The sequence below is a fragment of the Hypanus sabinus genome, chromosome 10, assembly GCF_030144855.1.
Source record: "Hypanus sabinus isolate sHypSab1 chromosome 10, sHypSab1.hap1, whole genome shotgun sequence".
Lineage (NCBI taxonomy): Eukaryota > Metazoa > Chordata > Chondrichthyes > Myliobatiformes > Dasyatidae > Hypanus > Hypanus sabinus.
In genome coordinates, this window is record NC_082715.1 from 49926410 (window position 1) to 49949275 (window position 22866).

The window sequence follows — 22866 nt, forward strand, 5'->3', positions numbered from 1 at the left end:
GTAGCTACATGTGCTGTGTGTGAATATATCATGTGTACTTGGTTTTGCACGTTGGCAACAGAGGAACAATGTTTCATTTAGTTGTATATGTGTGCATGATTGAATGACAATAAACTTGAATTTAAAATGCTGTAAATGTTTACCAAAGAATGTGGTGTGTAAAAAAAAGTCAAGAGGGGATTTCAGCCAATCTAGATTACTCTCACCAAACAACACTACATAAAATGCTGGAGAAACTCAGCAGGCCACTCAGCATCCTAGGAAAAGAGTAAACAGTTGACATTTTAGGAACTCTCACCATATGTAGCTCAGATTTAGACCCTTAGTAATAGGCAATCCATGTGAAGTGCCAGTCATCTTGAAAACTTTATATCCAACAACTAATGTTCAAGAACCATAGATATAAATAGAATACAATGAGAATATTTCTTACCATACATATACTTTAAAATATATTCCACAGCTTTTCTGTTGTATTTAAGAAAATCAGCAAGTCCATCATAATATTCATCCCTGGGAATCCACAATGGCTGTTGACTCTTCTCACCCTTATTACAAGGATAGTACAGGCGTAATAAGCATCCCTATTTGGGGGAAAAATAGTTTGACAATACAGTAACACAATAAGGAAAAAAAGGGAAAATAAATACAGCTTAAGGACATTGTATTACACCCATAAAGGAGGCATCCTAACAGGTTCTTGAATGGGCAGGGTAAGAGGTATGCAGAATTAATGCAGGCACGTGGGATTACTATTAAGTAATACAGCATATTATTAAGTATGCTGGTTGGCATAGGTGTGGTAGATCAAAGGGCCTGTTTACTTGTTGTGCAATTCTATTACTCTGTAACATAATATTCAAAGAATAATTATTAGCTTAGTGTAGGTTATAACCTCCTCTACCAAACTGGCCCAGAGATCTCTCATTCTTTCATTTTCAATGCATTAGCAATGCTGTCTTGAATTTTAAGACTACCATTGATTGATTTGTAATGAGGACGATTTAATGTTGTATGAATTATTGATTTATAATTGACATTACGGATATACAAATGGTATCACAATAATGTCCCAGCAAAAAAAATTTATGGGCTACCCTTTTCGATCTTTATTACATAACAGCTCAGTTGGATTGACTATGTACATCATTAACCTGGACTAATTCGCACACTTCATTACTTTTGATTTTAGAAAAGATTCAAACAATTGTCAAAGACCTGAACAACAGGAAATACTGTTGCTTCACAGATCCAGTGACCTGTCTGATACTGATCCTGTCTGTGATAGTTTGCCCATTCCCCTCTTTTCTCTCACCACTAAGTACATTCTGGTTTCCTTTCACATGCAAATGACTTGATGATTGGTAGATTAATTTGCTACATAATTTGTTATATCAAATTGCGTCTTGTCTCACTGGGTAGGCGGGGAATTGGGGGACTGAATTGAAAGGGGTGCAAAATGCAAGATGAAATTCCAATAAGTGGGCACTTGATAGGTGGGTGGTATGGATACAGTGAACCAATGAGTTTGTTTCTGTGCTGTACGGCAGTACGATTCTTTTAACACAAAGTGGGGGTGGCGGGGGCAGGTGGAGAAATTTTTTGGTTATCGCAAAGATACGAGAGTAGAATACAGCAGTAGGTTAGATCCCATATGAAGTACTACATCAAATTCTCGTAATGGCACTTGAGAGCAGACATGAACTCTGAGAAAATTCCAGGAATAAACACATTTCAACAGCAGGATTAGACTGAAGAAGCTAACATTTTAACTCTCTTATTAACTTTCTTTGCTCTATAGAGTTTTACAATATCATTTTTCTAGCAATAAATGATAATATTGTGTTAAGTTTACCAACTACTTGTTGTGTCAGAATACTAGGTTGATGGATCTTTCATTTACCAGATCTTTGTCCACTCAACCAATCTACATCACTTTGTAGTTTATGTTCTCTTCATAGCTTATTATCTGGAAGGTGAAGATTTAGCACTGATTGTCAGGGCATTCTACTTATTACCCTTCATCAACTGGGAAGAAACCATTTATGCCCATCAAGGTTTTTGTTCTCCGGGCAATCTCCTATTTACACTAATTGGTTAATTCCCACACCAACATCTTATATTTTTCATAATAATTTCTCATGTAGCACTTAGTCAAAAGCCTTCTGAAAATTAAGTTATTGTACATTAACTAAAACCCTCAATGCCCCATTAAGCTGAGCTCATAACTTTAGTTATGACTAACATATGAGGAGCTTTTATCGGCTCTTGGATTGTATTCATTAGAGTATAGAAGAATGAGAGGGGATCTCATAGTAACATTTTGAATGTTGAAAGGGTTGGACAGAGTAGATGTGGAAAGGCTGTTTCCCTTGGTGGGTGAGTCCAGGAAAAAAGGTCACAGTCTTAGAATTAGAGTGTACCCTAATTAGAGGGTACTGTACAGCTAAAGGAATAACTGTTCTTTGCAACATAATGAAAGAAGGAACACTGTTCAGTTTTGAAATGCTTAAAGAGAAACACTTATTAGAAAAACAAGATTTTTATCGGTATTTACAGATGCGACAATATGTTAACAAGACGTTTAAAAATGTAATCAAGGCAAATACATGCTTGATAGAGCTCTTTAGAAAAGCATATAATTCAGATAATGGTAATAGAATCATTTCAAGCATGTATAAGGGGTTGTCAAATCTTAAGACACATTCGACTTCATACATGAAAACAAAATGGGAGAAGGAAGGAGGGATAATTATATCTGAGGAAGAATGGACAACAATATGGAGATATCAATGGAAGTGTACCAGTTCACAGAAATGGAGGGAGTTTGCATGGAAAAACTTGATGAGATATTTTATTACACCCTCTCAGAAATCCCATTATGATAGTAACCTCCCTGTTTGCTGGAGAAATTGTTGAAATCAAATTGCAAATCATTATCATATTTTTGGGACTGCTCTGTTATCAAAAACTATTGGAGGGGAATACACAATGCCCTACAAGACATCTTTAAATGTGAAATACCCTTAGAGAGTAAGACCATTTATTTTGGATATATACCTCAAGAATGGTTGAAAAGAGATAAATATTTAATGAATATATTGTTGGTTGCTGGTAAAAAGACTCTTTCGAGCAAATGGTTATCACAGGAGAGCCCAACTTTAAGAACATGGATGGAAATTACAATGGACATTTACAAAATGGAGAAGATAACAGCGTCTGTTAATCATAGGCTGGAACAATTTGATTCATACTGGGAAAAATGGTTTAACTACATAATGCCTCATAGGCCTGATTTTATTCTCACAAATCAATGAATCTGCTGTAAAAAAAATCACTCCCTACTTGTACATAGTTCTTTCCTTTTGCTTGTTTTTTCTTTCCACTCTTTTCTATAGTGTATACCTCCGATAAATACTTTGAGGAGATTTGTGATATATATGATTATATGATATATATGCACAATGTCTGAACTACATCTTATGGAAATGTTTGTTTGATGATGAACTTCAATAAAAAAAATAAATTACCAAAAAAAAAAGAATTAGAGGGTACCCATTTAAAACAGATGAGGAGAATTTTTTTTAGACAGAGGGTCATGGATTTATGGAATACGTTGCCACATACAGCTGTGGAGGCCCAATCATTGAGGGTTTTTAAGGAGGAGATTGACAGGTATCTAATTAGTCAGGGTATCAAGGGAAATGGGGAAAAAAGCCTGAAATTGGAACTAGATGGGAGAATAGTTTAGCTCATGGTGGAGTGGTGGAGTGGATTCGACGGGCCGAATGGCCTGCTTCTGCTCCTTTGTCTTGTGATCTTGTGAATTAGGTATTTCTTTATTGATTACATTCATTTAGAATTAAAGCTTTTTGAGAATTCATTACATCAACCATTGAAGACAAAATTAAATGAATGAAGGACTTTATTCCTTGGAATGTTGAAGATTGTGGGAAGATGTGATAGAGATATACATATTATGAAGGGTATAGATAGGGTAAATACAAGCATATTTTTTTCCACTGTGGTTGAGTGGGACTACAACCAGAGGCCATGGGTTAAGGGTAATGGTAGAAAAGTTTAAGGGGAACATGAGGGGAAACTTCTTCATTCAGAAGGTTGTGAGAGTGTGGAATGAGCTGCCAGTGCAAGTGGTGCATATAAACTTGATTTCAATATTTAAGAGAAATATGGATAGGTACATGGATAGTAGGGGTATAGAGGGCTATGGCCCCAGTACAGATCGATGGCTATTTAAATGTTTTGGCATAGACTAGATGGGCTGAAGGGGCTGTTTCTGTGCTGTACTTTTCTATGACTCCAAGTTTAATAACATTAAATATGTCCTTACTATTCATTTCCTACACATGATAATATTCTTTTCAGCAACTGACAAAAGTGTTTTTTTGGTTTGTGTTTTGAGACAGCTTTGTGCTTATTTGGATTTTACATGTAACGTAGCTCCTCACCTGAATTGTGTGATCAGACATAATATCTATACATCCAACAAGATGTGGTCCTTTTCCAGCAGGGATCCCAAGGCAATGGCTGCCACCATGACCCATATTCTGCTTAACTATAAAATCTGTAAGAAAAATATTTTTGAATTAGATTCACTAGTTATGCTGCTAATTGCATTCCATTCTTCAATCATCGTCTGCATGAAAAATTTCCCTCTCAGATCCCCTCTAAAACCACAGCTCTTCTGACTGATTACCTTGACAACATTTACATAGCCGACATTCATTAACTTGATCACTAAAAGGCGGCAAATTTTTCTGATTAAGTTTATCAATAGATCATACTGCTCTAATGATTAGTAGCAGCTGCATAGAAAGCTGCTCTGAATTCTTTTCATTTTTCAGTCTGAACATTACTGGCAAGACCAGCATTTGCTGACCTTGGGAAGGTGGCATTAAGTCACTTCCTTGAACTGCTGCAGTCCACCTGTTGAAGGGACTTTCATAGCGGCCTTGAGAAAGCAGTTCCAGAATTTACTGTAGATCCAATGACAATGAAGGACCAACAATAAATTTCCAGGTGCTGATAGTATACAGCTTAGGGGGCAATCTGCAGTTTGTGATCCCATATGCCTGAAGCCGTTTTACTTCCTGGTGGTATTTTGTAGATGGTGCACTGGTAGTAGAGGGAATGAATATGTAGGATCTTCAAAAGTGTTGAGGTTCTCGAGTTGTTTTCATTGAGATAATGGATGCACTCCATCACATTCCTGAGGCATGCTTTGTCATGCTGAAAAGGCTCTAGTGTCAGGAGACAAGTCATTCACCTACACACTAGAGCAGAAAATTATAGAATGTATGGGAGGCCAGCACTAAGTCCAGAAAGAATTCCTAACCCTACAAATGAGGAGATGGATAAACCTGTTATGTGAAGGGCCACTAACAGCCAATAAACAAGCACCAGCCTTGTCATTTGAATAAGGCTATTGAACAAATGATTGTTTTTTTTAAAAAAGTGAATTTGAAATCACAAACAATGTTTAATTTTGATGTTTTCTGTTAGGTAGATATCAGCCGTTTTTAAAAAATAATTCTGGTCAGGGGCATTTAGAAATACTGGCCAAGACCTTCTGATGGCAAAACTTGTCAAAGGCCTACCAGGGTACTTCATGAGAGGGGATCTCTGGTTGCACTGCCTATAAACAAGATGCTGCTCTAGAGGGCCACAAGGATCTCAGAAGCCATCAGGTCACTAAAATATGAGAGTGACATTCCCACAGGAGGGAAAGGAAAAATGCAGCGTAGGTTGATAATAGCACAGCTCATTGTTGAAATTGATCTAGTTATCAAAATAAAGGAAAAGCTGAAAATTATGCAGAAGATGCTGGGAATCTGAAATGGAAGCAGAAAATGGTTTTGTCCCATTAACTGCTTAACAGAAGCAGTTAATGGGACAAAACCCACTCATTTAGAGAGCAAATTCCAGTTATTGATTTAACCTTCAATAGCACAAGGGACTGATAATAGGAGAAGGAACAGTCCATTCAATCCCTCGAGTTTGCTCTGCCAGCCAATCAGACAAGGGCTGATCTTCAACTTCAGCTCCACTTTCCTACATTATTCTCTCACGCCTTGATTCTTTTATTATCCAGAAATCTCCCATGTAAACAACAAGCTCATTTTTATAAACTTCTGGGAGTAGAGAATGTGAAAAAACATTATCACACAGTGAAATTTCTCATTTCAGTCTGGAATAGCGTATCATTTACTTGGATATTGTAAACCCTGGTTCTCGATATCTGTCAACGATGAAAAACCTCCTCCCAATATCTAGCATCAGGAGCCCTATAAATTATTTCAATGCTCCTAAGAGGTCATGTTCTAAGCTCTGGCAAGTAGAAGCATGGTCTACTTAAAGCTTACTGCAGGTGACAGACCACCAACCCAAGATGTAAATAATCCTTTTTTATGTTAAAAACACCAAAATTGCATACAATAATCCTCTCGTGGTTCTATAAAGATCTTACACAATTGTAGTAAGACCTTTAGTCTTTATTCCATGATTTTAAGTATGTGAGTGATGTTTAATTTGCCTTCATAATTGCCTGCTGTGCCAATAGTTGCTTACAAAGACACCCATGTCAATTTGACTATCAAAATTTCCAATTTAAAAAACGTTCAGTACTTCTGATTTTCCTCCCGGGCATAATCTCACATTTTTATCTCATTTAATACTCCCTCTTCAATGTTGCTGCCCTGTCATTTTGCTTGAAGCTCTTTGCATTCAGTTAATTTTGTGCCATCAGAAAATTTGGAAGCCAAAGTCAAGACAATATATTAACCAAGATTGCGAACAGCTGGAACTCAATCACTGATTTCTACAGTACCCACTAATGATAGGAACTATTTAAGAAGAACTGTTAATTTCTACTCTTTGATTACTGTCAGGTCTCCAAATTCAACCACATACAGAACCTTACAATAAGCTTTCCGACATTCCAAATACAATTAGGATTCCCCCTCATTTTTCTACCAATTACTCCTTCAAGACCCCAATAGTTAAATATGATTCAGAGTATCTTTTTTCCAATCATTTTCCAAGTATCTTGATAACACATCTTTTATTATATGCTCCATTGTTTTCTAGTCCACCAATGTTAGATTAACAAATCAGTAGTTCACTGCTTTCTTTAAAAAGAGGCCATGTTTTTGAGAGAGAGAGAAACTCACAGGTTGACAAATTTAAGCCTCTGTACTTCTGACTTGAAAAACGAATTAAGTTGTGTATGTTCTAAATGACAAGATAGAAAGAATAGATTATTTTAATGTTATTGCAAAACAAAAAAAAGAAACAATGCTAGGTACAACATTTGAGGAAAGCTAGACTGGTCTTGGAAGATGGTACATTGCAGACTTACCAAAATGATATCCAAATTCCAAAAATAACAAGAATATAATAAACCAGAAAAGTATTTGCTGCAATTTGTAACATCAAAGTCAATTTAAGTTTGCAAAGGTGAAAAATAAGGCAGATAGAAAGAACAATTTCTACTACAACAAGAAACAAAATACTGAAAATGCTGAAAAAATTAGAAAACATTAGAAGATCAAGTTGGAGTCAAAGATTAATGAGGGTAGTTTAAAAAAATGAGAACCTGATTTTTCAGGAGTGAAATTAGGAAAGGCTTCTATATGCATAAAATGCTTGGAAAATTCTTCCTCAAACAGCAATTGCTGGTATAAAAGCAAAATTCTGGAAATGCTCACCAGGTCAGGCAGCACCTATGGAGAAAAATATGCAGTTGATTGTCCAGTTCAACAGAACTTGAGATGTGAAAAGAACAACTTAGTTGTAGAGACTGGGGATGAAATAGATAGGACAAAGGATATATCTGCATTGTTCTACATCCACAGACACCCTTAATATGCTACTCATTACTCAGAAGCATACCCTTAATATGCTTCTCTCTCTGTATTCACTCCTCCCTCACCCATCCACTTCCCTCTTCACCTGTCATCTGCCAACTTGAACTTCCTCCCCTCCCCCTTATTCTGGCACGAGGCCCCTTCTTTTCCAGTCCTTAAGGGTCTCAGCCTGAAACATTGACTGCTTAGTTCCCTCCATAGATGCTACCTGACTTGCTGAATTCCTCCATCATTTGTATGTGTTGCTCAAGATTTCCAGCAACAGCAGAATCTCACAACATCTCCATTATTTGTTTTTCCTCTCTCTCCAACTACCCTGACTAATTTACAGAGCACATTTTAGATAGATTAAAAGATACCACACCATTATTCAAAGAGGAGTAAGAAATGTCTGTCTGGTTTCAATGGTAGTTAGAAGTAGAATTACCAATAAATTGGCCTGTGGGTATATACAGTAACAATTTAAGTATTTAAAAGACCTGCAGATTTATTCAGTATTGTGTTATTCAGAATTGTTGATGACACAAAGGCTGGAGGTTGGGGGTGTTGTGGATAGTGTGGAGGGTTGTCAGAGGTTACAGTGGGACATCAATAGGATGCAGAACTGGGCTGAGAAGTGGCAAATGGACTTTAACCCAGATAAGTGTGAAGTGGTTCATTCTGGTAGGTCAAACTTGAAGACAGAATATAATATTGATGGTAAGATTCTTGGCAGTGCTGAGGATATGAGAGATCTTGGGGTACATGCCTATTGGACACTCAAAGCTGCTGCACAGGTTGACTATGCATCGGTCGTAGGATTGAGTTCAAGAGCCATGAGGGAATGTTACAGCTATATAAGACCTCGGTCAGACTCCACTTGGGGTACTGTGTCAGTTCTGGTCACTTCACTACAGGAAGGATGTGGATACTATAGAGAGAGTGCAGAGGAGATTTACAAGGATGTTGCCTGGATTGGAGAGAGTACCTTATGAGAACAGGTTGAGTGATCTTGCCTTTTCTCCTTGGAGCAACAAAGGATGAGAGGTGACCTGATTGAATGTATAAGATAATGGGCATTGATCGTGAGGATAGCCAGAGGCTTTTTCCCAAGGCTGAAATGGCTAACAAGAGGTGTCATAGTTTTAAGGTGCTTGGAAATAGGTACCAAGGAGATGTCAGGGTTAAGGTTTTTTTTTTACACAGAGAGGGGTGGTGGAGTGGATACAATGGGTCTTTTTAGAGCCTCTTAGATAGGTATATGGAGCTTAAAAAAATAGGGGGCTATGCACTAGGGAAATTCTAGGGAGTTTCTCGAGTAGGTTACATGGTCAGCACAACATTGTGGGCTGAAGGGGCCTGTAAGGTGTTGTAGATTTCTATGTTTTATGTTCTAATAATTAAAAAAATCCTTGAAGCTATCACTATGGTGAGAGCTTGTTCAGATTACACATAGCCATAATGGTCCCAAGATCAAAATAACTTCGCTTTAGTTAGTGTTAATGTTAATCACAGATCAAATAAACACCCAAGTTACAAGCTAAAACAATTGTATCATTCAATGATTCTTCTGACAGATTATGCCATTCACACTGAAAATTGAGCAGGATACTTTCCACTTTCACCTAATAAAATTAGTTTTTTTTTTGCATTCTTAAGTGAAAACATTAAGTTATGGAGGGCTATGGTTCAGATGCAGGCCAAAGGGACTATTTATAGTCAGCATGGACTAGATGGGCCAAAGGGCCTTTTACTGTGTGGTACTATTTTATAACTCTATAATCCTACATAGCAGTCCACCACAGAATGAGCAAACCAGCTGTAAGGGTATAGTCACCTTGATTATATCTAAAAGTCGGGATAGAGGTAGGATGGTTTCCAATAATAAGAATCAAGGACCAAAGGGCACAGCTTAAGAATAGAGAGATGTTCATTTAGAACAGAGATGAGGAGGAATTTCTTTAGCCAGAGGGTAGTGAATCTGTGGAATTCATTAATACAGGTGGGTGTGGAGACCAAGTCATTGAATATATGTAAAGCAGAGTTTGATAGGTTCTTGATTAGTCAGGATGTCAAAGGTTACAAGGAAAAGTCAAGAGAATGGGATTGAGAGGAATAATAAATCACCCATGATGGAATGGCAGAGCTGATTTGATGGGCCAAATGGCCTAATTCAGCTCCTATGTATTATGGTCTTAAAGATTAAAAGATGGGACACAAATAAGGAAATGTAAGAAAAATTAAGCTGCTGGAAGAACAAGACAAGCATCATCCATTAAGGTAAAGTGATGGTCCTTTGGCCTTGCCCCTCACCCCAGCACCACACGTATCATCACCTCCCCCCCCCACAAACTCCCTCTCTCTAACACCATGCTGTCAGCTCTCAGCACAGCCACACTTTTGTACCATCGTGCACAAACCTCAAAAAATTCCAGAACCAACATGACAGAGCTCTTCTTCTATATTCTTCACCACTGAGGCCACTTCTTCAGCAGGGAATCCATCTCCCCACTGGTGACACATTTCCAGCACTTGCCCTCCATTTGTACACCTCCTTCTGGCCTCTTACCCTCTTTTGACCTTTTTCCATTTCTAATTGCCAACATGGCATGAACTTTCCCAATCCAATTACCCATTCCAACTTTAGCCCCTTTCAATATTCACTTTGCACCAATCCGCAGAAGGTGGTGGGCGTTGTCTGGTGCAGATTACTACAGTACCTTGTAGAGGCCAGGAGACAGTTGATATTTCCTCATACCTCCCCCTTAGACCATGACCCCATCAAAAAACACCAGGCCACCATCTCTCAGACAATTAAAAATCTCAGTACATCAGGATATCTAGCCTTGCTATCAAAGTATCCCAAACTACACTGCCCACTTTAATCTCTAACACATTTTCTACAAACAGGACTGCCCTAGTAGTCCTGTTGTTTCAGCCTGCTCTAGTTCCATCAGGCTCACCTCTTCATACTTCGATACCCAACCCATCTTTTGTCCAATCCCTTCTCACCTACATCTATTGCACCTCTCATGTTCTCTACCAGTTTGACAACTTCCAATTATATCATCCCTTTGCCTCCATAGGTGCTGCTTGGCCCAACGAATTCTTCCAGCAGCTTATTATATGTTGAGATTCCAATATGTTCCAAAGATCAAAGCAAGTTTATTATCAAATTACATATACAGTATATCATATAAAACCCTGAGGTTCATATACTCAATTGGTCCCTAATAGTCCCTATAACAGAATCAATGAAAGGCCATGCCAACTTGGGCATTCAAACAGTGTGCAGAAAAACAATGAACTGTGCAAATACAAAAGAAAACAAATAAACAATAAATATGAAGAAAAGAGTCCTTGAAAGTCAGTCCATAGGTTGTGGGAACTTTTCAATGATGGGGCAAATTAAGTTCAGTAGTTCAAAGGCATCATGTTTGAGGGGCAAGAACTGTTCCTGAACCTGCTGGTGAGTCATGAGGTTTCTGTACCTTCTTCCTGATTATAGCAGTGAGAAGAGAGCATGACCTGTGTGGTAGGGGTTCCTGATGATGGATGCTGCTTTCTAGTGATAAAATGGTTCATGTAGGAGTGCTCAGTGGTGGGGAGGACTTTACCTGTGATGGACTAGGCCATATCCACTACTTTTATAAGTTTTTCATTCAAGGACATTAGTGTTTCTATTCCAGGCTGTGAAGCAGTCAGTCAATATACTATCCACCACACATCCCAACGATTTCAAAGGTACATTTTATGTCAGAGAAACGTATAGAATATACATCATGAAATGCTTCTTCTTCGCAAACATCCACGAAAACAGAGTGCCCTGAAGAATGAATGACAGTTAAATGTTAAAAGCTCACCCCTCCCACGCAAAAGCAACAGCAAAGCAATGACTCCCCCCCCTACACAAGCACTATTGGTGCAGCAAAGCATTAATAAAGGTAAAAATTTTGCTGAACACCAAAGACTACTCGCTCACCCAGTAACTTGACACAGCACAGCTCTCTCTCTCTCAAATAAGGGAAAAAGAGGTGTTCCCGTTTCAGATCGGGATCTGAGAGAGGGAAGACATAACAAATAACTTGCTGATTTATGATGTTAAAAATCTGTTGCGCTGTTTCTTCCGAGTTCTGTGCCCTAAGAACTGGGGTCTCTGGGCACAAAGCCAGCAGCCAGCTTGCTGATTTCTATCTTCTGTCTCCCACGACACACTAGTTCCCTGCAGCAGCATCAACCTCCACAGCCATGAAGGCACGCTGGTTTTCCAGGCCACGACCTTGGTATATTGAACAGTGGCCCATCGTGAGACCCCAAGAGCATGTCCCACTCCCACAAAGAACCAAAGTTAGCATGGAACTCCAGGTCAGGGTCTCCAAAAGAACCCTGAAAGGGAAAAATAGAAATATTAAAGATGGAAATACAGCTTCAAGCAAAGGAGTTACTGTTAGGCTCCATTGTTCTCCTAAGCTCTTCCTCCTACAACTATAGAAGTTTGTCCAAGTTTTAGACGTCATGCCGAATTTTCACAAGCTCCAAAGGAATTAGAGACATTGCAGTGTTTTCTTCATAATTCCACACATACTGGGCCCAGGACAGTTCCTCTGAAATGATAACACCGAGGAATTTAAAGCTGCTGACCCTCTCCACCTCTGATCCTTCAATGAAGACAGGATCACGGACCACAGGTTTCTTCCTCCTGAAGTTAACAATCAGCTCCTTGGTTTTACTGACAAGGGGTGGTGTTCAGGCACCACTCAGCCAGATTTTCAATCTCCCTCCTATAAGCTGATTCATCACCACCTTTGATTCGACCTACCACAGTGGTGTTGTCAACAAACTTGAATGTGGCATTGGAGCAATGCTTAGCAACACAGTCGTAAGTGTAAAGTGAGTAGAGAAGGGGGCTAGGCACACAGTCTTGTAAGGCACCTGTGCTGATGGAGACTGTGGAGATGTTGCCAACCTGAATTGATTGGGATCTGCAAGTGAGGAAATTGAGGACCCAATTGCATGAGGAGGTATTGCGGCCAAGGTTGTGAAGCTTATTGACTAGCTTTGAGGAAATGATGATATTGAATGCTGAGCTGTAGTCGATAAAGAGCATCCTGATGCTGATGATGATGTCAGCATCTTCGCTGTCCAGATGTTCCAGAGTTGAGTGAAGAGCCAATGAGATGGTATCTGCTGTGGACCTGTTGCTCCGGTAGGAAAATTGGAATGGATTCAAGTTGGCACGTTGGCCTCAGAGACTGAAATCATAGGGTCATTGGTGGGTTGTAGTAGTTCATGATAGTTCCTCCATGTTTTGACGGTCAATACGAGCATAAAAGGCAGTCTCTTGTGTCTCCAACAAAGAACTATACTGGGCACATGAGTAGCAGTTATAGTATTCCTCTCACGGTATTCAACTGTGAAATAATCCCAAATAACCCCAAAGACTTTCCTACTCTGGTTTGCATTCAGTATGTTTATCTATTTATAGCTTTCAGTTTAAATCTCCTCCACCTATCCTGTTTTTAAGTGGTTGTTTAAATTAGTCTTTCCTTCATTGTTCACAAACTTGTATCTAGCTTCCTAAAATCCTAGATCGGGAGTTTTAAAAGGTTTTCTCTACTCTTCAATAGCCCCTCCCTACATACACCCTGGGCTCGTCACCCAAACAGGGTGCAATACCCAGAATGTAGCTCACTACCACACAGCAAGTTTTGTTCAAACATGTCTATTGAAGTGAAAACTGGAAATGGCAAAAAGACGCAGCAGATCAGGCAGCAGCACTGTTTTTCTAAAGAGAGTTGACACTTCAGGATGATAACCTTTCATCAGAACCACCGTAAAAGCTTTGCTCGGTCTTCTAATTGCCCAAATAACTAAACTTTTGTTATTTCAATAGACAGTAGATAATAGACAATAGGTGCAGGAGTAGGCCATTCGGCCCTTCGAGTCAGTACCGCCATTCAATGTGATCATGGCTGATCAAACACAATCAGCACCCCGTTCCTGCCCTCTCCCCGTATCTCTTGACTCCGTAATCTTTAAGAGCTCTATCTAACTCTCTCTTGAAAGCATCCAGAGAATTGGCCTCCACCGCCTTCTGAGGCAGAGCATTCCATAGATCCACAACTCTCTGGGTGAAAAAGCTTTTCCTCAACCGTTCTAAATGGCCTACCCCTTATTCTTAAACTGGGGTCTCTGGTTCTGGACTCCCCCAACATCAGGAACATGTTTCCTGCCTCTAGTGTGTCCAATCCCTTAATAATCTTATAGGTTTCAATCAGATCCTCTCTCATCCTTCTAAATTCCAGTGTATACAAGCCCAGTCACTCCAATCTTTCAACATATGACAGTCCCGCCATTCCGGGAATTAACCTTGTGTACCTACACTGCACTCCCTCAATAGCAAGAATGTCCTTCCTCAAATTTGGAGACCAAAACTGAACACAATACTCCAGGTGTGGTCTCACCAGGGCCCTGTACAACTGCAGAAGGACCTCTTTACTCCTGCACTCAACTCCGGGCCAACATGCCATCAGCTTTCTTCACCGCCTGCTGTAGTTGCATCGTGTTACCTGCATCTTCAGCTCCCCTATTTTGACAACTTTCACAAAGTACTTGTCACGCATACACATTCTTCACACATACCTTCGTAATTATAATCTGATATGACTGCACAGATTTCAGCCAACTCGTTTTGATGAATTCCTAATCGCCTTCGTCTCGCTCATCGGTTTCGCGATCTTCTCAAATCTGTTGTTAATTGAAGCGTCTGAAAATTAAGTTGATACATTGCCCTCTGAATTGAGACATCTCAAGCACTGTCCTTCCCAGGGAGCCTCGCCGGCACCAAATCGGTGCTAGCCTGAATGTCCACACCGATTAAGTCTTGGAATCACATAGTAAGCAATGACACTTTTCCTGAAAGTGTATATCTCATTGTTTGCAACACCACACACTGCTCTTCCCCCTTTTCCAGACTGGGACTTTGCACGAGCCCGTTTGTTGCCTTTATCACCACTTCCCCAATCCCTTCTTCGTTCAGGCCCACTTAGTTGTCACTGTGTGAAAAAGCGTCTTTTTGTCTTGCTTTCATTTCTACTGTATTATTGTGCTCGTCCGCCCTGGCAGTAGTACACGCTTTAATAAATTCAACACTTCTTACCGCTTCACGCTTAGCAGCTGGATCCGGAGCTGACGAGACAGCGTCCTAATGAACGAGCCGGGAACGCTCCACAGAAGCCCTCTCCCCTCTATCTCAGTTCGGTTCTTCGTCAAGTGTCAGTTAACCAATGCAATCAGATCTCACAATTGGCGGCACACCTAGTACTTTGCCGCCTGTTCGGGCTCTCCCTGTTTGGCCGCTCTCCGCAATGACTACGGAAGGAAAACACAAAAAATACTTCCCCACTCGGGAAGGAGTCCGGTGCTTGCGTTCAATAACAACGTCGAGAAAGTGCAAACAGAAAATCCGCAGACGCTGGAAATCCAAACAACACACACAAAATGCTGGAGGAGCTCAGCAGGCCAGGCAGTATCTATGGGAAAAAAGGACAGTTGACTTTTCGGGCCGAGACCTTTCGCTGTCGTCTGTAATGCTCTCTGAACTCCGAGGCCGCGGCTTGCCCTTTGGTCCACCATCTAAAAATATCAAGGGGGCATAACACTTAAAGAACTAACTCATCAAATTTGGTAAATTAAGACTATCATTACCCGAGTCCACAAACCCATGATTGTTGAAGGGTACCGGCCTGACAGCGGGGTAATTAATTAGGAAAGTGTGGAAATCAGTAAATGTTAAGCTAGTAAATTCAGCTAGGGAATCGGGTGACAAATCAGAACTAAGCGGTTACAGTATGGAACTGGCCGCAACATTGACTAATCTAAGGTAGAACACATCAAACAATTGTTAGGCTCAAGCTGAGAATTTTGTAAATTCCTTGATGCCCTATAGGAAACTAACATTTGACGTGTGTCCTTCAACGCCAATTAAAAAAGCTATTCCCCACCCCGTGGAATTATAGTGGTATCTTCCACATGCGCACGTAGCCTCTACTTATTTACAATAGGATCATCGGTTTTACAGGCCAGCTGTGTATTGGATAATGTTCACTGTAAGCACTGTGATTGTTAAAGGGCTACTTCCTTTGTTAGTTCTAGGTTTGGAAACAAAGAAGTTTGCGCAGTGATGTGCGTGTGGGTGTTTGCGCCGTTAAGTGGAATGTTATTTGCCTCAGTTGATTTACCGTGGAGAGCATTCTGACAGGCTGCATCACTCTCCGCTATGGAGGAGGCTACTGCACAGGACCGAAAGCAGCTACAGAAAGGTGTAAATTTAGTCAGCTGCATCTTGGATGCGAGCCTCCGCCGTGTCCAAGACATCTTCAAGGAGCGGTGCCTCATTAAGGCGGCGCCCATCACCCAGGACATGCCCCCTACTCACTGTTACCATCAGGAGGGACGTACAGTAGCTTGAAGACACGCACTCAGCGATTCAGGAACAGCTTCTTCCCCTCCGCCATACGATTCCTAAATGGACATTGAACCCACGAACACTGCCTCACTTAAAAACACATACTGTTTCTGATTTTGCACTATTTTAATTTAACCATTTAGTATACGTATACATACTGTAATTTATTTACTTATTTTTTTCTATATTATGTATTGCATTATACTGCTGCCGTAAAGTTATCAAATTTCACGACATATGCCGGTGATATTAAACCTGGTTCTGAAGTTTAAAAGATACATTTTAGTTAAAGTGGATGCTGGTAAGGGAGATTCTGCTAACCCTAATCTCAAAAATCCACTCTGGGTTCCTCATTCCATTGCAATACATTGGGTGATTGTAATTTGCTGATATAATCTAATGCCAATCCGGAGTTTTCTAAATGTACTGGGGGAGGGGCAACGTTTAGTAATGCTTTCGCTGAGTTGCAGTCTTCACTTATCGGCCAAAATGATTCAAAGACGGACAGTGTTGTAGATAGTGTAGACGACATTGTGAAACATAAACACACACAAAATGCTGGTGGAACACAGCAGGCCAGGCAGCATCTACAGGGAGAAGCGATGTCAACGTTTTGGGCCGAGACCCTTCGTCAGGACTAACTGAAAGGAAAGATAGTAAAAGATTTGAAAGTAGAGGGGGGAGGGGGAAATGCGAAATGATAGGAGAAGACCGGAGGGGGTCGGATGAAGCTGAGAGCTGGAAAGGTGATTGGCGAAAGTGATACAGAGCTGGAGAAGGGAAAGGATCAGGGGACGGGAGGCCTCAGGAGAAAGAAAGGGGGAAGCACCAGAGGGAGATGGAGAACAGGCAAACAACTAAATATGTCAGGGATGGGGTAAGAAGGGGAGGAGGGGCATTAACGTAAGTTAGAGAAGTCAATGTTCATGTCATCAGGTTGGAGGCTACCTAGCCGGTATGTAAGGTGTTGTTCCTCCAACCTGAGTTTGGATTGATTTTGACAATAGAGGAGGCCATGGATAGACATATCAGAATGGGAATGGGACGTGGAATTAAAATGTGTGGCCACTGGGAGATCCTGCTTTTTCTGGCGGACCGAGCATAGGTGTTCAGCGAAACGATCTCCAGTCTGCGTCGGGTCTCACCAATATATAAAAGGCCACACCGGGAGCACCGGACGCAATATACCACACCAGCCGACTCACAGGTGAAGTGTCGCCTCACCTGGAAGGACTGAATGGTGGTGAGGGAGGAAGTGTAAGGGCAGGTATAGCACTTGTTCCATTTACAAGGATAAGTGCCAGGAGGGAGATCGGTGGGAAGGGATGGGGGGGGGGGAACGAGTGGACAAGGGAGTCGCAGAGGGAGCGATCCCTGCAAAAAGCAGAAGGGGGGGGGAGGAAAAAATGTGTTTGGTAGTGGGATCCCATTGGAGGTGGCAGAAGTTATGGAGAATTATATGTTGGACCTGGAGGCTGGTGGGGTGGTAGGTAAGGACAGTCGTCGATGTAGCGAAGGAAAAGAGGCGGATGGATACTGGTATAGCCTTGGAACATGGACTGTTCCACAAAGCCAACAAAATGGCAGGCATAACTGGGACCCATACAGGTGCCCATGGCTACACCCTTGGTTTCGGAGGAGAGTGAACCCACAAACACTCTAATAAGGTTATTAGCCTTATATAATAACCTTATTATCTCTGGGTATCTCACATCCACTGCCACCAACCTCATAGTTCCCACACACCGCACTTCCCGTTTCTACCTCCTACCCAAGAGCCACAAACCTGCCTGTCCAGGTAGACCTATTGTCTTAGCTTGCTCCTGCCCCACTGAACTCATTTCTGCATACCTTGACACTGTCTTATCCCCCCTTGTTCAATCTCTTCCTACCTATGTTCGTGACACTTCTCATGCTTTGAATCTTTTCAATGATTTTAAGTTCCCTGGCCCCCTCCGTCTAATTTTCACCATGGACTTCCAGTCCCTATATACCTCCATCCCCCACCGAGATGGTCTCGAAGCTCTTCAGTTTTTTTTGGATTCCAGACCTAACCAAATCCCCTCTACCACCACTCTCCTCCGTCTAGCGGATTGAGTTCTTACTCTCAATAATTTCTCCTTTGGCTCCTTCTACTTCCTCCAAACCAAGGGTGTAGCCATGGGCACCTGTATGGGTCCCAGTTATGCCTGCCATTTTGTTGGCTTTGTGGAACAGTCCATGTTCCAAGGCTATGCCGGTATCCATCCCCCTCTTTTCCTTCGCTACATCGACGACTGTCCTTACCTACCACCCCACCAGCCTCCAGGTCCAACATATAATTCTCCATAACTTCTGCCACCTCCAATGGGATCCCACTACCAAACACATTTTTCCCTCCCCCCTCTTTCTGCTTTTCTCAGGGATCGCTCCCTACGCGACTTCCTTGTCCACTCGTCCCCCCCCATCCCTTCCCATCGATCTCCCTCCTGGCACTTATCCTTGTAAACGGAACAAGTGCTACACCTACCTTTACACTTCCTCCCTCACCACCGTTCAGGGCCCCAGACAGTCCTTCCAGGTGAGGCGACACTTCACCTGTGAGTCGGCTGGTGTGGTATACTGTGTCCGGTGCTCCCGGTGTGGCCTTTTATATATCGGCGAGACCCGACGCAGACTGGGAGACCGTTTCGTGGAACACCTACGCTCGGTCCGCCAGAAAAAGCAGGATCTCCCAGTGGCCACACATTTTAATTCCCCGTCCCATTCCCATTCTGATATGTCTATCCATGGCCTCCTCTATTGTCAAAATGAATCCAAAATCAGGTTGGAGGAACAACACCTTATATTGACTTCTCTAACTTCTGTTAATGCCCCTCCTCCCCTTCTTACCCCATCCCCGACATATTTAGTTGTTTGCCTGTTCTCCATCTCCCTCTGGTGCTCCCCCCCCCCCCCACTTCTTTCTCCCGAGGTCTCCCCGTCCCATGATCCTTTTCCTTCTCCAGCTCTGTATCACTTTCGCTAATCACCTTTCCAGCTCTTAGCTTCATCCCACCCCCTCCGGTCTTCTATCATTTCGTATTTCCCCCTCCCCCCTCTACTTTCAAATCTCTTACTATCTTTCCTTTCGGTTAGTCCTGACAAAGGGTCTGGGCCCGAAACGTCGGCATCGCTTCTCCCTATAGATGCTGCCTAGCTTGCTGTGTACTACCAGCATTTTGTGTGTGTTGTTGTTTGAATTTCCAGCATCTGCAGATTTCCTCGTGATTGTGAAACATAGATCTGTTACAGATACAGGCAGAGAGATAACAGATTGGATATAATCTGGCAAAATGTTAGCTGTGGCATTTTGGGAGATCGAATGTACAGGGAGTGTGCATTGAGGCTTGATGTTTATGCACCAAGGGAGCTTGGGATGCAGGTTAATAGCTCCACGGGTTGAAAGTCATATGGGTATGCATGCCTTTAACAGCCAGGGCATTGAGTTCAAGAATTCAGGAAGTTATGTAAATCTCCAGTCAGGCTGCATTTGTAGGATTGCGTTCAATTCTGATCGCACTTCTATATGAGGGGTATGAAGACTGGAGAGGGTGCAGATGAGATGTTGCCTAGCTTAGAGGGCATGGGCAGTATCATTTTTTTCCCAGGGTTGAAATGTCGATTACTAGAGAGAATATTATGTCCAGTTTTGATAACTCTGCTTTAGGAACATGCTATTAAACTGGAAAAAGTGCAGATGAGATTTACTAGAGCTGCTGGGACCCAAGGGGCTGAGTTACAGAGAGAGCAGGTTTGGACATTTTTCATTGAAACTTACAATGAAGGCTGATCTTTATAAAATTATAAGGTGCATAATTTTATATACCTCTTTAAGATCACCCCTCATTAAGATAGAGCGAATGTGCAGACTTTTCCCGTGGTAGAGGATTCATGAAGCATGCTGAAGTTACCACAACTAGAGAGCAAGTTCTTGGGAAACTGAAAGGTCTGAAGGTAGATAAGTCACCTGTATACCTGAGTTCTGACAGAGGTGGCTGAAGAGATCATGGAGGCATTAGTAATGGTCTTTCAAGAATCACTAGGTTCTGGAATGGTTCTGGAAGACTGGAAAATTTCAAATGTCACTCCACTGTTCAAGAAGGGAGGGAAGCAGAAAAAAAACTATAGGCTAGTCTGAAATTTAAATGCACCTGTACTCGTGATTTTCTATTTCAAATGAGAAGTCATAGATCTGAAAGGCTAACAATTTCTCTTTTCACAGATGCTGTCCAATTTTATGTAAAGAATATATCTGGGAACTTATCAGCCACATTTATCAGCAAATCATAAACACAGATACTGTAGATCTAGAGCAACATGCACAAAATGCTGGAGGAACTCAGTAAGTCAAGCAGCATCTAAGGAAATGAATAAATGGTCAATGGTTTTGGGCCGAGACCCTTCATCAGGACTGGAAAGGAAGGGAGGAGAAGTGGAGGGGTGGGGAAGGAGGACAAGCTAGAAGGCGATAGGTGAAGCCATGTGGGTGGGAAAGATAAAAGGGAATAAGAAGGGGCACTGAGGAGAGGTGATAGGAGAGTAAGAGGCCAGAGTGGGGAATAGAAGAAGAGCAAAGGGGAAAGGGAAAAAAAGAGAAAAAAGAAAAAAAAATAATTGAAGAAGAAATCAATTTTCATGCCATCAGCTTGGAGACTACTCCAGATAGAAATTGAAGTGTTGCTTCTCCGTCCTGCAAGTGGAGGAGCACCACATCATCATGTCAGAATAGGAGGCCACGGACCTCCAAATCAGAGAGGAAATGGGGATAGGAATTAAAATGATTGGCCATCAGGAAAATTATGTCTTTAGCAGATGGAGTGGAGGTGCTCAAGAACATGTTCTCACAATTTACTGTATGTTGGGTATGAAGGGTCTCGGCCTGAAACATCAACCGTACTCTTTTCTATAGATGCTGCCTGGCCTACTGAGTTCCTCCTGCATTTTGTGCGTTTGGCTTGGATTTCTGGCATCTGCAAATTTTCTCTTTTTGTGATTGACTACCAGAACCAAATCATTGACATTTAACATAAAAAGAATCAGTCCCTACATAGACCCTGTGGAACGCCATTAGTCACCAGCGGCCAGTCAGAAAAAGCTCCCTTTATTCCCACTCTTTTGTCTCCTGCCACTGTTTGATCCATGCTAGAATCTTCCCTGTAATGCCATGGCCTCATAGCTTGTTAAGCAATGGTGACACCTTGTCAAAAGCCTTTTGAAAATCCAAGTACACAACATTAACTAATTCTCCTTTATCTATCCAGCTTGTTATTTCTTCAAAGAATTCCAACAGATTTGTTAGGGAAGATTTTCTCTTGAGAAAATCATGCAGACTACGGCCTATTTTATCATGTGCATCCACAATCATCTACTCCAACATCTTCCCAACTACTGAGCTCAAGTGGACTGATGGAAAGAACAACTGGAAAATAGATAAGGAATGTACATTTAAAATCTCATGCACTCTCCAAAAACAGATTGCTATTTCAGTCTCTAATGGGCCCTACTCTTTCCCTAGTTGTCTTCTTCCCCTTAATATAATTATAAATTATCTACGTACATTTGAAGATCAAGGTTGTCTTGGTGACACTGTTGCATTTCATGCCATTAGTGAGAGTGAAATGAATGCTTTTTAATCATATCCAATCTGTCTGGAGAAGTGTAAATAGAGAAAGCACAGTTAGGCAGAGAATAATGCTGAAACTGTAACCACAACAGTTTCTGGAAATCTAATTTAAAAAGTAGAAAGTTGGAAATTTGGAAATCAGCTGATCAGGTAGCATTTCACTGATTTGTAATATTAAATCTGCTTCTCCTTCTACAGATGCTGCTTTGTCTACTGACTTTTCAAACATTTTCCTTTTTTAATTCAGATTTCCAGCCTCTGCAATATTTTAGTTTTTAGTTAACCTCAAAGTTATAGACATACAGTATGGGAACAGGACCTTTGTTCCACTGTGTCCATGCTGACTGCCTAGTATCGACTTGCACTAATGCCATTTCCCAGCACTTCACTGCTGTGGTGTTTCAAGTACTGTACGCACACTGCTGAGCCACAGCTGTGGACTCATTTTCAGGGACTCTACAATGCATTTTTCATGTTTTTTTTAACTACTTGTGCAATTTGATCAAGGCATCAAAGCTGAGGACGAAGGATGAACTGGTGCTCAGCCCACTACTCCAGGAGGTTTACTCGCTTCAGCGCTGAACTGACTCTGCGGTCGTTGCCTGCAACCAATGCTGATGACCTCAGTGCTGAACCGGTCCCGTGGCTGTGGACTCACTTTTGGTGACTATATGGTAAATGTTATGTGTGTTACTTGTTTCCCTTTTTTATTGTTTGCACATTTTGTTCTTTTCTCACACATTGGGGGTCTGATGTTCTTTGTTGTGTGGGTTTTTCTTTGTTTTGAGGCTGCCAGCAAGAAGATGAAACTCAAGGTTGTATTCTGTATAGATACTTTGATAGAAAATGTACTTTGAACTTTAGGATTACTCTGGTAGCCAGAAAGGGAT

General features: G+C 41.3%; 1 protein-coding gene across 21 annotated transcripts in view; it reads right to left on the reverse strand.

The window, feature by feature from the left end:
• Window positions 1-16547, reverse strand: part of pla2g7 (phospholipase A2, group VII (platelet-activating factor acetylhydrolase, plasma)) — a 75725-nt gene extending 59178 nt beyond the window's left edge. For 2 of the 21 annotated variants that reach the window (XM_059981834.1, XM_059981856.1), the window contains exons 1-4: window positions 16303-16326; window positions 7191-7251; window positions 4470-4585; window positions 434-584 (exon numbers count right to left, since the gene is read on the reverse strand). In XM_059981834.1, the coding sequence (XP_059837817.1) occupies window positions 434-584; window positions 4470-4585; window positions 7191-7251; window positions 16303-16311 (337 nt within the window). In that variant the 5' untranslated portion in view covers window positions 16312-16326. The other 19 variants (XM_059981839.1, XM_059981840.1, XM_059981843.1 and 16 more) reach the window with 19 other exon arrangements.
• Between the last annotated feature and the right edge of the window lie 6319 nt (window positions 16548-22866).